This window comes from Larus michahellis, chromosome 2 (assembly GCF_964199755.1).
Source record: "Larus michahellis chromosome 2, bLarMic1.1, whole genome shotgun sequence".
In the NCBI taxonomy this organism is placed as follows: domain Eukaryota; kingdom Metazoa; phylum Chordata; class Aves; order Charadriiformes; family Laridae; genus Larus; species Larus michahellis.
In genome coordinates, this window is record NC_133897.1 from 151,688,446 (window position 1) to 151,703,860 (window position 15,415).

Below are 15,415 nucleotides of genomic sequence, written 5' to 3' on the forward strand. Positions count from 1 at the left end.
GAGGAGTCAGTGATCCACAATACAGTTAACCTGAGGAGCCCCAGGCCTCTGCACTGTGCTGAGTGGCTTTCAGACTTTTGCTGTTCTGCACAGACCCCTTGGCCAGGGCACAACTTCAGCCAGCTCATTGAAACAGAGGAGCTGCAGGCATCTCCCTCTCAGTATCAGCAATTACATCAGCTGCATATCCTTGCTTTTTGTCTTGCAGTGCAGGAAGTTTTCTGATGAGAATGTTGTTTCTGTTTGACTGTAGAAATGATAGAGTTGTTTCCTTGTAAGAAAACCCTAGAATAGATTGAATAATTGAAATGGGAGAATCATAGAATCATAGAAAGAAAGAATGGTTTGGGCTGGAAGGGACCTTAAAGATCTCCTAGTTCCAACCCCCTGCCATAGACAGGGACCCCCTCCACTAGACCATGTTACTCAGAGCCTCATTCAACCTGGTCTTGAACATTTCCAGGGAAGGGGCATCCACAACTTCTCTGGCCAACCTGTTCCAGTGTCTCACCACCCTCACAGTAAAGAATTTCTTCCTAATATATAATCTAAATCTACTCTCTTGCAGCTTAAAACCATTATCCCTTGTCTATCACTCCACTCCCTGATAAAGAGGCCCTCCCCATCTTTCCTGTAAGCCTCCTTTAGGTACTAGAAGGCAGCTATGAGGTCTCCCCCGACCTTTCCCTTCTCCAGGCTGAACAACCCCAACTCTCTCAGCCTGTCATCAGAGGAGAGGTTCTCCAGCCCTCTCATCTTTGTGGTCCTCCTCTGGACCCATTCCAATGGGTCCATGTCCTTCTTACGTTGGGGTCCCCAGAGCTGGACACAGTACTCCAGGTGGGGTGTCATGAGAGCAGAGGGGCAGAATCACCTGCCTCAACCTGCTGGCCACGCTTCTTATGATAGGATATGGTTGGCTTTCTGGGATGCAAGCATGCCTTGGCAGCTCATGTTGACCTTCTCATCAGAAAACACCCCCAAGCTCTTCTCCTCAGGACCAATCTCAATCCATTCTCCACCCAGCCAGTATTTGTGCTTGGGATTGCCCCAGCCCACATGCAGGACCTTGCAATTGACCTTGTTGAATTTCCTGAGGTTCGCACAGGCCCACCTCTCAAGCCTGTCCAGGTCCCTCTGGATGGCATCCCTTCCCTCCAGTGTGTCGTCCACACCACATAGCTTGGTGTTGTTGATAAAGTTACTGAGGAAGCACTCAATGCCATCATCCATGTCACTGACAAAGATGGTAAACAGCACCTGTCCCGTTACAAACCCCTGAGGAATACCACTCGTCACTAGTTTCCACTTGGAGGACAAACTGTTGACCAAAATACTTTGAGTGCAACCATCCAGCCAATTCCTTATTCATCGATTGGTCCACCCATCAAATCCATGTCTCTCCAATTTAGAGACAAGAATGTCATGTGGGACAGTGTCAAATGCTTTGCACAAGTCCAGGTAGATGATGTCAGTTACCCTTCCTTTATCCACCAATGCTGTAACCCTGTGGTAGAATGCCACCGAATTTGTGAGACACTATTTCCCCTTCGTGAAGCCATGTTGGCTGTCACCGATCACCTCCTTTTTTTCCATGTGCCTTAATATAGTTTCCAGAAGGATCTTCTCCATGATGTTGCCAGGCACAGACGCGACTGACAGGTCCATATTTCCACCAGTCTTTCTTTTTTCTCTTTTTTAAAACTAAGGGTTATGTTTTCCCTTTTCCAGTCAGTGAGAACTTCACTGGATTGCCACAACTTCTCAAATATGATGGATAGTGGATCAGCAACCTCATCCGCCATTTCCCTCAGGACCCTTGGATGCACCTCATCGGGTCTCATGGCCTTGTGCACCTTCAGGTTCCTTAGATGATCTCAGACCTGTTCTTCTAGAGTGGGCACTTCTTCATTCTCCCGGTCCCTGCCTTTGCCTTCTGTGACTTGGGTGATGTGGCTAGAGCCTGAGGCAAAAAAGTCGTTGAGCACCTCAGCCTTCCCCATATTCCAGGTCTCATGTTTCCTTCCAGAGACGGCCCACATTTTCCCTACTCTTCCTTTATTACTGACATACCTATAGAAGCCTTTCTTGTTGCCTTTCTCTTCTCTTGCCAGATTTAATTCTTTCTGGGCTTTAGCTATCCTGACGTCATCCCTCGCTGCTAGGACAAATTCTCTTTATTCCTCCCAGGCTACCTGTCCTTGCTTCCATCGTCTGTAGGCTTCCTATTTGTGTTTGAGTTTGCTCAAGTGCTCCTTGTGCTTCCATGCAGGCCTCCTGGTATTTTTGCCCAACTTCCTTTTCTTTGGGATGCATCACTCCTGAGCTTGGAGGACGTGATCCTTGAATATTAACCAGCTTTCTTGGGCCCCTCTTCCCTCCAGGACTCTTTCCCATGGTACTCTACCAAGCTGATCCCTGAAGAGGACAAAAGCTTCTCTCCTGAAATCCAGGGTAGTGAGCTTGCTGTGTGACCTCCTTGCTGCCTAAGGATCTTGAACTCTACCATCTCATGGTCACTGTAGGCAAAGCTACCCTGGAACTTGACATTCTTGACAGCCCCTCCTTGTTGGTGAGAACAAGGTCCAGCACAGCACCTCTCCTTGTTGGCTACTCTATCAGTTGGAGAAGGAAGTTATCATCAATGCATGATTGATTATGGATTGATTATGCTCAGGTGTGTTGTCCCTGCAACAGATACCAGGGTGGTTGAAGCTCCCCATGAGGACCAGGGCTTGTGAACGTGACGCTCCTCCTATCTGCCTGTAGAGGGCCTCGTTCACTTGGTCCTTCTGGTCTTGTGTCCTGTAGTAGACCCCCACTATAATGTCACCTGTCCCTGCCTTCCCTTTAATCTTGACCCATATGCTCTCCTTGTGTGCACAGCTTTAGCTTCACCTATTAGACTGTCTTTAACTCAGTCACAAGTTTTTGCATTTTTACCCCTTCAGTTCTCTCCCCTATCCCACCGAGGGGGGTTAGTGAGTGAGCAGCTGTGTGGTGCTTAGCTGCCTACTGGGGTTACAGCACAGCAGCATGGTAGGGACAGTCAGGGAAAAAAAACCATCTGCTCAGTCAACAAAATTCTGTTGGCACTTCCAATACTACTGCTTTGGATACAGTTTGAAATCATTATGAGAAAATTATTCCCTTACAATAGGTAATCTTCTTCAGGCATATTTTGTAGACCTGGAAATAAAACTGGCAGGAGAAAGACAGTGGATTGTTAACTCATGATTTGTTAACTATCTGTTTAGCTATTATTGTCCATTAACTCTCATTAGCGATTTAAAATTGATACATTGTCATAGGAGAGAAGATAACATGTTAAGTATGATGAAGTTTAATGTATTTTTTATTTTATATTTAGAATTAAAGGTCTGTAGAAAGTGACACAGACTGGACACAGCTCTGAGCAACCTACTCTAGCTGATCCTTTCACAAGCAGAGGAGTCGGACTAGACAATCTCCAGAGGTGTCTGCCGACTTCAGGCATTCTGTGATGCTTTAAAATGCCTCTCCATTTCTCAGTATTTTAGAGCTGCTGCTAGTGCCTGTATCGGATTACATACAAGTTGTAGCACCTAGTAGTGCTTCTGCACTCCTTTAGGAATTACTAATAGTCAGCAATGATCAAAAAGGCAGAAATGAGTCAGGCTGAGATTTTCAGAGATTCTCTTTTGGTAAGATTTTCATTCAACTGTTCTTTTCATACTCTGACCATGCCAGGAGATATGCATCAAACTAAAACCCCCTAAATAACATTATGACTGGAATAAACATATAAGAGGATATGTTTTTTAGATGTGTAATCAAAACAAAGAGAGAACTGTGTATTAGGAATATTAGGATTACTTATATATTAATTAAATCAAGAATATATCTTTTATTACATATAATCTTCACAATGTCTCTCTTTGTTTTATTATGCTACTTTCTCTGTTAAGACATTTTTATTGGTTTTAAGCAAAACCACCAAGTTTCTACCTAACTAGTGTTTTTTGAGAATACTGTTCTAGCATGTACTTCAGCTAAATGTCATTCTAAAATGCAAGAAAAAAATATAGATGCAATTACCACCACAAAACTACTTTATCCTTGATACAATTATTCTGTCTCTCATTGTAACATGGAAAATAATAAATAATCAAAAACATTGGGCTCTCTCACAGGTTTGCCAACTGCAAAAACAGCTATTCGCTTGATTATCATTAAAGATGGTAACAATACAAGAAGTTGTTTCGTTTATCATCTTTTGGGCCTCTATTTGGGTTTCTATAAGTGTGTAAAGTAGTCTATTCTACAAAAACTAGAGTATTAGTTCAAAATTTGAGCAACAGTTTGCTAGACCTCTGATGAGGATATGTTTCCTCAAAATGATAGGCAGTCTCATGTCTCACATAAATGTAAAATTTTCATAATAGTTACTAAAAAACTAACTAGGACATGTAATAAAACAGGAACAGATGGGCTTGAAAATAAACTGTTGCAAAACGCTTATTATGAATGTGAGAGAAGCTGAAATATCTTCTGTTAGCTGAGTAACCAAAGCAAGTATAAGGTTAATGAAGAGGCCAAACAGAAGATGTTATCTGCGAGCGGGACAACAGTTTTGACCTCAGAGTCACTCCAAAAAAGAATTTCAAGGTTTTTATTTTCTGCTCTCTGGAACCCCAAAATATTATACTGATCAATTCTCATGATGAAGAAAAGCAATTAGATGAGTGATGTCTAAATATGACATATCATAAAATACAACAAGATTAAAAATATATACCAGGAAAGAATTAAAGTAGGTAGATCATGTAACCATATGACTCCTTTAAACTGTAACAGCAGTTTATATATTTTACTATACTGTACCCATCTTTAAAAAAACATATGCTTCATCTCATAGTACTACATTTTTTAAAACTATTTCATGTACAAAATTATGTATGAAGTAGTGGAAGAAAAAGCTGAAAACTTAATTTACTTGCATCCAACTTCTATATTTTACTTCATTTTCTTTCAGAGGAGAGAAAAACAAATACTATTACTTAGAGATGTGTCTTACTTGTGCAGTTTGGCAAGGATCCAGACCATGTTCCATTGGCAGTGCATTGTCTTACAGATGATCCAGAAAGTATGTATCCTTCCATGCATGAATAAATTACTGAATTAGAGAATGTAGTTCCATCAATACGAAATACTTTTCCATTAGCCGTTGTTCCTGGGTTACCACACTGCACAGCTATAAAGAAAAATGTTAAATATTTTTTAAATGTAGTAAAGATAATTTTTGAAATAGTAATGTCTAAGGACAATCCGGCTGCCAGCTGTGTTGTGTGGTAGAAATTTGTGCTGTTGTTCTGAAAAATGTAACTTCCACCACCTACTGATAAGGATGTTGTACAGTAGATAGCTGTTTGCATGAATTAGTTGGTTTTACCCTTTCGTATGTAGGGAAACACAGCCTACAAATTTAACTTTAAAATATGTATTAAAGGAAAGCTAGTTTATCTGCAAAGACAAATTCACAATTATAAGAAATAGTCTGATCTACATTTATCACTGTGGATTTAATTTGATTCTACAGTATGCATTTATAGCATCACCAAAACACATTTCCTATCTAATTCAAAGCACAGGTTAGAGTCAAACTATTATTTCATACAAAGGTGTAAGTCTGATGTTTCCCAATTCTTCAGCACTCAGCTTTGGAATTTGAATGTGTCTTTCATGTGTGATTGCATATATACATCTAATCTACAGGACCTGAACTTGAACAATATACCTGTGTGTGCATTACACACACCTACATATATATCTATATATATAAATCTGTGAACTGGATTCATCATTTCAAGAGCTTTTTAGGGGGAAAAATAAAATCAAAAGTATCTTAAAATGTAAAAGGGGTAATTCACTTACGCAATGGACAAGATCAAAGAAGAACAGCAGAAAGTTCAGTTGAGCTAAGCATATCTCTTCAGATAGCAACATACAAACACGTATATATATTTACGTGGTGTCAGGATGGCAGAAAGGATATTACAAAACCAGCTTGTGAAATAAGTTTTTAAAATGAGATGACTATTTCATACAGATAAGACAGTAAACTGTGATAAAGTGGATAAGAAGAGTACAGGTTCTCAAATCACTTTCTGCTTTTCTCTGAAGAAGAGTCTGTTTGGAATATTTTCCTATTTTTGAATCAAGATAATTAAGGTAATAAATGTTTCCCTATAAATACCCTGTTAAAGCTTTCTCTTATGCTAATACATGTAGCTTGAAATTTCCAGAATGATTTTTTCTAAATAAACTTTTCAGCATTTCATTTTCTATTGGAAAATAACGTCAACAGTAAATAAAATTTTTAAGCCGATCATTTACAACATAGATGTATCTAATGAAATCCTGACATTGACTTTTTCATAAAAATCATCTCTTTTCTCTGAAATTTAGATGTATAATGGTTGTAATTAAAGATCAGGCAATGGTGAGGGAAAAATCTTTCAGCAAAAATTGAGTTCTAGGGGCCTTATGTATTTCTTTTTCTGTTTAGTTTTTTGTACTGGATAACACATATAGTAGATGCTGACACATGACTGAGAAGAAATAGAAAGTTCAGTATACTTTTTTTTCTCAAAACTTTGAAAACATGCAGTTTCATGGGTGCCAGGAACTGATTAACCCAAAGCTAAGCCATTGTAACGTTCAGTCCAAAATCAATTCTATAGCATTCACAACACAAAACTGGCAACGTAAAATTGTTTTTCTGATTAACATTTTTAACAAGACAGTTTAAAGAAAGAGTGGGTCTTCTGTGATTTACCTTTGCACTCAGGTTGTCTTCCTGTCCAACTTCCATTTGCCATGCATGTTCTTTCTTCTGAGCCATGGAGGATATATCCAATATCACAGCTGAAATGTACTGTGCTTTTAATTTTAAAATTGTTTTCTTCTCTAGACCCATGACCTGGTATACCTGGATCACCACAAGAACCAGCTGTATCACCTAGAATTTAGAGCACAAAAATTAGAATAAGTATAAAATGTTATTATGATATTGCATTTAAAATTTTTGTTTCTATGTATTTATAAATAAATATATACTTATATTTCTTATAAATAAACATATATATCTTAGTGGGTGTGAATCCCTTTAATTACAAAATTACATGATTCTCAAATAATTTCTTTTTACTTATTTTTTATAAGTATGGAACAGAAATTACAATTTCTGTAAAAAAAAAAAGTCTCAAGTTGTCCTGAACTAGAATTATAGTTTGGTACTGTAAAGCTAAAGAAAATAAGGGTTTGTATGCTGTCACAATTTGGTTCACTATGATTCACATTTGAGTCTATGTTAAAGTAATGTTTCTTCATATATTGAGAAAAAATATTAGGTATGATTGAAGTTTGCTGTCTGTGGGTATAAGAACTGTCATAAAAAAGTATTTTAATGCACATCACTTATGAATGCTTATCTCAAGATATTTTTAGCCTTCCTATTTATATTTCTTGATATTTTGTCTATTTCTTTAGTTACTTTTTTTTTTAATTAACAAATTTATTTATTTATTTATTTGCTCATGGAAAACTACAATATGTAGTCTTACATTTTATCTGAAGAGGATTTTTTCCCCAAAACAAATATCTATGCATGCTAATTGTAAAAACATTTTTGATGAACCTAGTCTGAATTTGTGATTCACATATGTATATAATTACTTATTAAGTAATATCATTTTACATTAAGCTTTGATTTCAGGTGCATAGCTCTAAACATCACAGGTTATAACAACTTGATTTTTGTTCCCATTGTGGCAAATTTCTATCTCATTTCACTGATAGAAAGTTAAGGGATTAAATTAGGTGTTCACATTTTTCTAGTTTCTGTCACATTTTAGGTTGTAATGGCAGATTAGGGAAAGAAGAAGGACTCACAGAGCAAGATAATAACATTTATATTGTCTTTTCTGCAACCACTTCCTAAAATTTGGTAATAGAAGGTTCAGATCCTTGAAAAATTCTTCCAACCCTTTGGAATTTAGTGCAAGATTTACCAGTACAGCAGTACTGTCAGATTTGCATACTGGTTATTTTTCACCCTTGTTTTTCCATTGCTGTAACCCAAGAAAAAATGTATAACTAGTTTTCTTCCTATTTTCGGCCTTTGAAGATAGACAAGTACTCTGAATTACATAGGTCTGAATAAGGTGCAAAACCCCACTGATTTCTTTAACCTATATAATGGAAACAGGAGGATGACGAGAAAGAATGTTGTGTGTCCCCCCAGTATTTCTTGAGAATTAAAATTGATAACATGATTAATCTCTATCACAATCTGTATTTACACACTCTAATACAAGAAACGGGATTTAGCCAAGTCCCCAAATTTGTGTGTGACTTGGATTTCTGGTTTTCATTTGATCATCGCTGTTAAAGAGAATCAAACTGAACTTGTAAAACAGAATGTTCCTAGGGTTCAGAAAACATATCTTGACTTTGGTGAAGGCTGATCTATTGCAAGGATTAGACGGTGTTCCCTCAAAACCGAGCATCCTGTCCTGATACCATATGGAGCCCACTGGGCCTTATTATAAAGATGGATGTTTCATGAAATTACGATATACCTGAGGTGTCATCAAGTCTGTAGATATTTTGCAAGTTAAAAAAAAAAAAAATAACAAATCACCTTGAAGAGAGAATGATGCAAAGTTTCCCTGTGGAAATTAACACTCTTTCCAGAAGTCACATAGAAAATATGTTCAAAACAAATCAGTTCCTTTAACATTCTATGGAATGTGAAATTTCCTATGCGTGTTAAATATCACTGAGAAAGCCTACTTCTCCCAAATTACATTCTTGATAATAGAGTTTTTACTTATTTTTACTTCCATTGAGACAGTAGTTCAGTCTTATATGTGATTTCCCAGATTTTAAAATGGCCTTCTGCGAAAATCAAAATATATTCAAAACAACTTCAGGACACACTCATTTATTAAAAAATATTACCTGAGCAATGAGGAAGAGATCCGCTCCAGTGTCCATTTAGCTGACATGTACGAGACGACTGCCCTAATAGCGATCGTCTACCTGTGCAGGTATAATGAACAGTAGAACCAAATGTATATTTATCTCCAGACAGGACCGCATTAGGAGGAACGCCAGGATGGCCACAGTCAACCACTACAATGCATAATTATTGGAGATAAAAAAAGGTTATTATCACTGATCAAACAGTTTGTAACTATCATTTTCATAACTCCATACAGAAACCTTGTGAAGAGGCTGACCTTTTTAGGGTTTAGGGGAGGGAGACACATTATGTGATTAGAAATACAAAATACAGAACAAAAGCTGTGAAACAAATGTTTGGAGATTTCAAAAAGGTATTTTGGGTATAGATATTGTTATCTAAAGACACTTGCTCGCTAATTTGGTCCTTATGGCATGAACTTATGCACACACACAAACACACACTCATGCATGTACTCTTCAGAGAAAAAATACAGGAAGACAGTATCTGCCAAAGTCATCGCTGAGGCAGAGAATATGCAGACCTTCATCTTTCATCCATTGGTCCCAAATCATTGATCATGTAGCCTATTAGGTTAACAAACAAGATCATTTTTGCTAAATTTTGCTATGAACATTAATGCTAATATACTAATTTCATATTCAAATGCTAATATACTAATTTTATATTCATGGATTTAGTTACTTAAAATATTGTATTGCATAAATAAAATATTTGTTTACATATTTTTAACATATTCCTAGGCATCATCCATTGATGTTAATTGCATAGAGGTTGGAGGGAATTTCTATAGGATCCCAATCTTAGAAATGGTCATGGATAAACTCCCTACCAGTTGTTTATTGAGTAAATTTTGATCAATAATTGTTAGTTATTTCTATTCTGCGATTAATTTTTAGTACTCTTAATCTTGACATTTTTGTGATTTCTACTTACAGAGAGTGCAAATAATTAGCTTATACACACCTAATTTTGCTAACTGCCTCAGATGTCATGAAATACATAGGCAGGAAAGAACATGGGAAAATTCAGCATGATACCTTTTGTCCTTTAGTTGTCTCTCATACAAAACATTATTATAACTGTGTCTTGCTATAACTGGTCAAAGGCAGTCATTTTTTGGTGAATAAAAAATGGCTAAATGATAGAAACCTCATCTAAAATCAGGATAACACCGCTGAAATAATTTCAGCAGCCTCCTATCTGCTGGAAAGTTGCATAAAGTAACACTGAGGCTACCTTGGCTAGGAAGTCAGGTACTCCATAAGACTAAAGTAAAATGACAAAAGGTCTTATGCATCATTATGGAGAATATTATCTACATGGACAATGTATGTAATGGAAATGAAGTTCTGTATTGAAAAGAAATAGCTAGTCTGTCTTTCAAGATTAAGAGGACATACCAAAAGAAACTCCCCCACAAGACAAATTAATATAGAGGAAACTTTAAAAATTCAGAGCAAGGAGTTAATTTAAAAGTAAGCTAAACATGTCAAGTTCAAGAAATGCACAGTTAAAATTCATAAACCAAATCCACTCTGTTCACAGACTAATCTAGCCTTGGATGTTTGATTTGTTTTTATCTTCCACCTGCCCATGGCATGTGACATATCTTGGCCAAAGATATTTGTATTCACGCACCATGAAAACCACAAATTATAGCTGCAAATACCAGGGTACAAGAGCACCCCCTAAATCACATGAATGTAGTTTTTATCAACACTTCATCATCTTCAATACCATGATATTTTCAGCAGGATTTTTTTTATCAAAAAAAGCCATATCAGAAGCCTGATCAGGGTTGACGATGTATTCAATTCCCTAGCACTTCAAATGTATGTGAGAGTACAATGGTTGTACAATACAACATATGACCAAAGTCATGTGCTATGGTTCATCTTCCTCTAATGATCATTCTCGGTCTTTGAGCTTTACATTGATACGTACACTGATCTGTGTTCAGTGACTCATATTCTCTTCGGGGTCCAGCTTGCAAGGTGCAGAACCTTCCTGTTAACCCCACAAAGAATTTAGGAATGTGTATGTGATTGATTGACTTTGATTCCTACCTAGTACCATTGACCCCTGTGATCATTTTGTAGGCTTGCAGGACTTTGAGCAAAGTGGTCAGAATGGTCAACTTTACAAACTGGGTACTTGCTTGTAACATGTTATATGTTCAATCAATTGCTTATAAACGAAATCTACTATTAATTATGTATGATTGTAAAGAAAGGCAAACTTAGAACATTGTTAATAAAAAAGCATGTTGGTCATGCCGACTTCAGTGAAATGCAAATATTTCTTCTTGTGAAAAACATTCACAATTTTTCAGAGTCTTTTTATTATCTGTATTTTTTTTGATTGATTCTTTTGTCTTTTTCAGGTGTCGTCATAGCAGAAAAATTAATTTCATACTGGTACCTTACAGCATTCAGTTTTGGGCTTTCTTATACATACATCTCTTTTATGTTTACACTTATGTTTAAAAGTCCTGGATTCCTAAAAACTGATTTAGACAATTATATCACCCTGTAATGCTACCCTTAACTTGATTATACATTCTACAAAATTTAATTTTATATTCATGTTCTCAGGTGGGAATTTCATATGAAAAATTGATCATATTTCTTCTTTTTTTTTTTTCCAAATGCTAATTCACTCTCCATTTTATTATTTCCATTAATTTCTTCATTTCTGCCTCACTGTTATCTAGCTCGGTTTCATCACACCTGCACAGTACCTTTTTATAGCTCTGTAAATGTAATTTTACATTAAGCTTTGAATCAGATTTAAAGAACAAATAATAAAGGAAGAAAAAAAAGAAAAGAAAATATAATATTATTAATCTTCAGAGAACGAAAAATGTCAGGTCAAATTATATCTTTTCATTATTATGGACAATTATCGATCTATTTCTGTCACACCAAAACTTCATAAAACACAAAAAAAATCTGAGAGAACAATATGCAAATAATTCAGTCTGACATTTCAATAGCTATTTTGTTTTCCCTGAAATATCCAAATAAACAAAATACATAGTTAATATGATTATGGAAGAGATATATTCTGGAAAAACAGAAAGAAGTATAAATTCACATTGTCTTCTGATCAAATGTGAATGACATATCAGTAAAATTACAGCATTATTAGTTTAAAGACAATAAATTTACAAATGTTCAATTAAATTTACAAATGTTATACCCTAATTATTGAGTACTGAATTAAAATGTACACTCAAGGTTTCTTTAATCTGTATAGTTGTCAACAATTCTTATTGTTCTACCTGACAGCTGGGAATGGCTGTATATGTCTTATTGTACGGGAAGAAATGTCAGGACTAGGTGCTGCCATAGAATTATTGAGAGGATGGCACAGACACCAGCAAAAAAACTAGTCTACATTATTTGGATTTCAAGCTTGGAAGGTGTGGATTGTGTGTTATCATATCTCAGTAGCTTAAAAATAGCAAATCAGAGCATGCCTTTCAGAATTAAATTAAGAATCTTTTGCAATACAAAAAAACCTGATATGGTCTCTGGAATTCTTTGAGGTATATTCTCCAACCGTGTCCTTCATTTTGAGTACATTTTAAATTTCAAGTATTTTTCTAGCAACACATGCCTAAATAGCATAAGGCCCTGAAAGTCTTTAACTCATATGGGGAGTTGAAAGGTCAGTATAGTTCAGGACAATGATGAATTCTGCTTGTTACAGGTATTATAGTAGCTAGAAGCACTCTAGCTACAACACATTTCAAAGGAATTGAGTCACTTTACAGGTGAACAACTTTTCATTTGTTACTGTGTCTCTTCTCCATTACTCTAGCAATATTTCAGAAGAAGGTATGTTCTTTGAGACTAGTTAGAGAGAGATTTAAATCCAGCTATGTCAAAAAAATAATCCCACCTGGGTTAAAAAAAAAAAAACCACAAACAAACAAAAAAACCATCCAGCCATCTTTCCACTTCTTTTCCATTGCACTTAGAGTGGAAAAATGTGCAGACTACTAAATGACCGCCCTGTATATGTTGAAAAGGGAAACAATTTGCAAAATATTCCAGAAGCTCAAAGACTCTTATAAAAAATATTCGATAGCTGCATCAGAATAAGTTTTGGTAAGCTTTATGATTACAAAATATCATGGAGAGTGCCTAGGTTAGAATTCATTGACCCCTCTATCTAAATGCAACAATTAAAGCTGAGGATGCCCTTTCAAAAGTACATGTAGCACTCTTATTCCCAAAGGTCAGATGAAGAGTAAAATCTGTATTATTAACTTACTTCTGTCAATTCTGAAAGAAGATTAAGAGATAAAAATACAAAAGTAAAAAGAAGAAATCATTGCACCTTTACTTCTAGAATTTCTTTCTGTTTGAAGATATGTTACTATTAAGTAACATTTATCTTTCTGAAATTGTTACCTTAATATTTAGTGTGAAAACATTAGACTTTTTGTTATAAGTTTAACTGTGACCTGCAATTAAGCTATTTACCCCACCAAAGACAGGGAACTTCTAGAACTAAAGGTTCTGGAACTAAACAGTAAGAAGAAATAACATTTCAGATTTTTTCAATTTATTTTTTTTAGTGAGAAGATAGCAGAACTGGAGAAACCTCAATTATGGAAGACTAATGAAGATAAAACAGAACTAATATCTACAGTATTACAAATGTTGGTCCATGATTCCTAAATAAGGAACTCTTAGCCTGTATCCCTTTAATCTCTAGAAAATAAAGCTCTCAGCCTTTCTCAGAAAGAAATTTTGATCCTAAACCAAAACTTTTTACATAGATTTACAGGGAGCTGGGTAAACCAGCTGTCCCAGCTAATTACAAATTTATGAAACATCTGTGGCTATGTCTACGTCACAGTCAGAAAGTTGTTCACAACAAGCCAGAAAAAATCAACCACTTGTTTTTTGATCCACTTGCTTTAGTGGATAGATTGCATATGACTATGATATTCAGGTACATCTGGAACTGTGGTAAGCTGAGGACAAGATCCAGAGGACACTTTTGGTGCTCTACGGTGACAGTACTATTTGCTTACTGTCTTCATAGATAATCTAATCTTACTATTGTCCCAAAAGAAGTCCGGAAAGTACTATAGTGACATAAGGCAATAATTGGGTGCTATATTTTTAAGTTTCAGTGTGCTTATAGCTCTGTGACCAATGAAGGCCACATATTGGCAAATTCAATGGATATGTTTTTACCTTCTCTCCCTGCTATCAAGGATCACTGTGCTGAAGCATTCAGAGATATTTGTTTCAGTTATTGCATTTCCCAAGGTTTCTTTGTTACTTACTATATACAATAACAAAATAACTGTGCTACTTCATCTGCTACGGAGATCTTACATCATTACTGCACACATGCAAATCTATATAAATATGATTATTCTAATTGCTGTCATGAGACTGATAGAAATGTTGTGTAAAATAATACCTAATGTAGTTCACATTCTTTATAGAAGCATACACATTATCTACTTACTAATGCATTCAGGTAAAGGTTTGTCCCAGTGGCCATTTGGTTGACAAATTAAAACTGAAGAGCCAAATAAAAAATATCCAGGATTACAGTCATAAAATACCACTGTGCCATACGTGAAATTTCCATGTTCGATTTTACTTTCTCTTATGGAATTTGCAGGAATTCCAGGATCAGAACAATTGACCACTAAAAAGAAAAAGAGCATAGACTTGAGAGTCATACAAACATACCCTGATTTTATATACCCTGATTTTATATGTAATGATATTGAATTAGGAAAATATGGGTATACTTTGACAGTTAAGAATACTGATGGCTTTTGTGAGTCCTCAACTACTTTAGGATTCATATGTTTGAAATCACAGAAGACCAAGTTTTGGATTATTTTTTTTCTTTTTTTGCAATTTACAGCTGTCTGTTGAGGGGATTATAATACTTATTTTGGGGGCCATGGAGGTTTTTTTAACAGTTTTCATGCAATAGACTTTTCTGGTCAAGTAAACTCATCACCTATTTAAAAAATAACTTCTTATCAGCAAAAAGGTCCTTGGAAATTTGAGTTCTGTAAACTATTTGCCAGTATCGCTTGAGGCAAAGTCATCAAAGGAGAGAACACTTATTGGAAGGAAGATATAGTAAATAAAATCACTGTAAATGCGTAACATGACTTCATCCGTGTACTGATAAAAATTCAAAGAAGCTGCTGGGAAGATGTTGAAAAAGAATCAGTACAATTTCTGCATATGTGCAAGAAGGTTACAGTAAAAAGTACATTTCTCTAAATGAGGACAATTAAAACATTTAAAAAGCACATGTCAACAGACTTAAAAAGGACAATGGTGATAAAGCCTTTCTAAAAGTGCTTATGAAAATTCAAACAGAACTAAT

At 35.7% G+C, this 15,415-nt stretch overlaps 1 protein-coding gene across 3 annotated transcripts in view; it reads right to left on the reverse strand.

The window, feature by feature from the left end:
• CSMD3 (CUB and Sushi multiple domains 3) overlaps positions 1-15,415 on the reverse strand; it is a 684,352-nt gene that overhangs the window by 42,826 nt on the left and 626,111 nt on the right. For all 3 annotated transcript variants that reach the window (XM_074577705.1, XM_074577704.1, XM_074577703.1), the window contains 4 exons: positions 14,528-14,713; positions 9,004-9,177; positions 6,818-7,000; positions 5,057-5,233 (listed from right to left, as the gene is read on the reverse strand). In XM_074577705.1, coding sequence (XP_074433806.1) covers positions 5,057-5,233; positions 6,818-7,000; positions 9,004-9,177; positions 14,528-14,713 — 720 coding nt within the window. The remainder of the gene's footprint in view (positions 1-5,056; positions 5,234-6,817; positions 7,001-9,003; positions 9,178-14,527; positions 14,714-15,415) is intronic.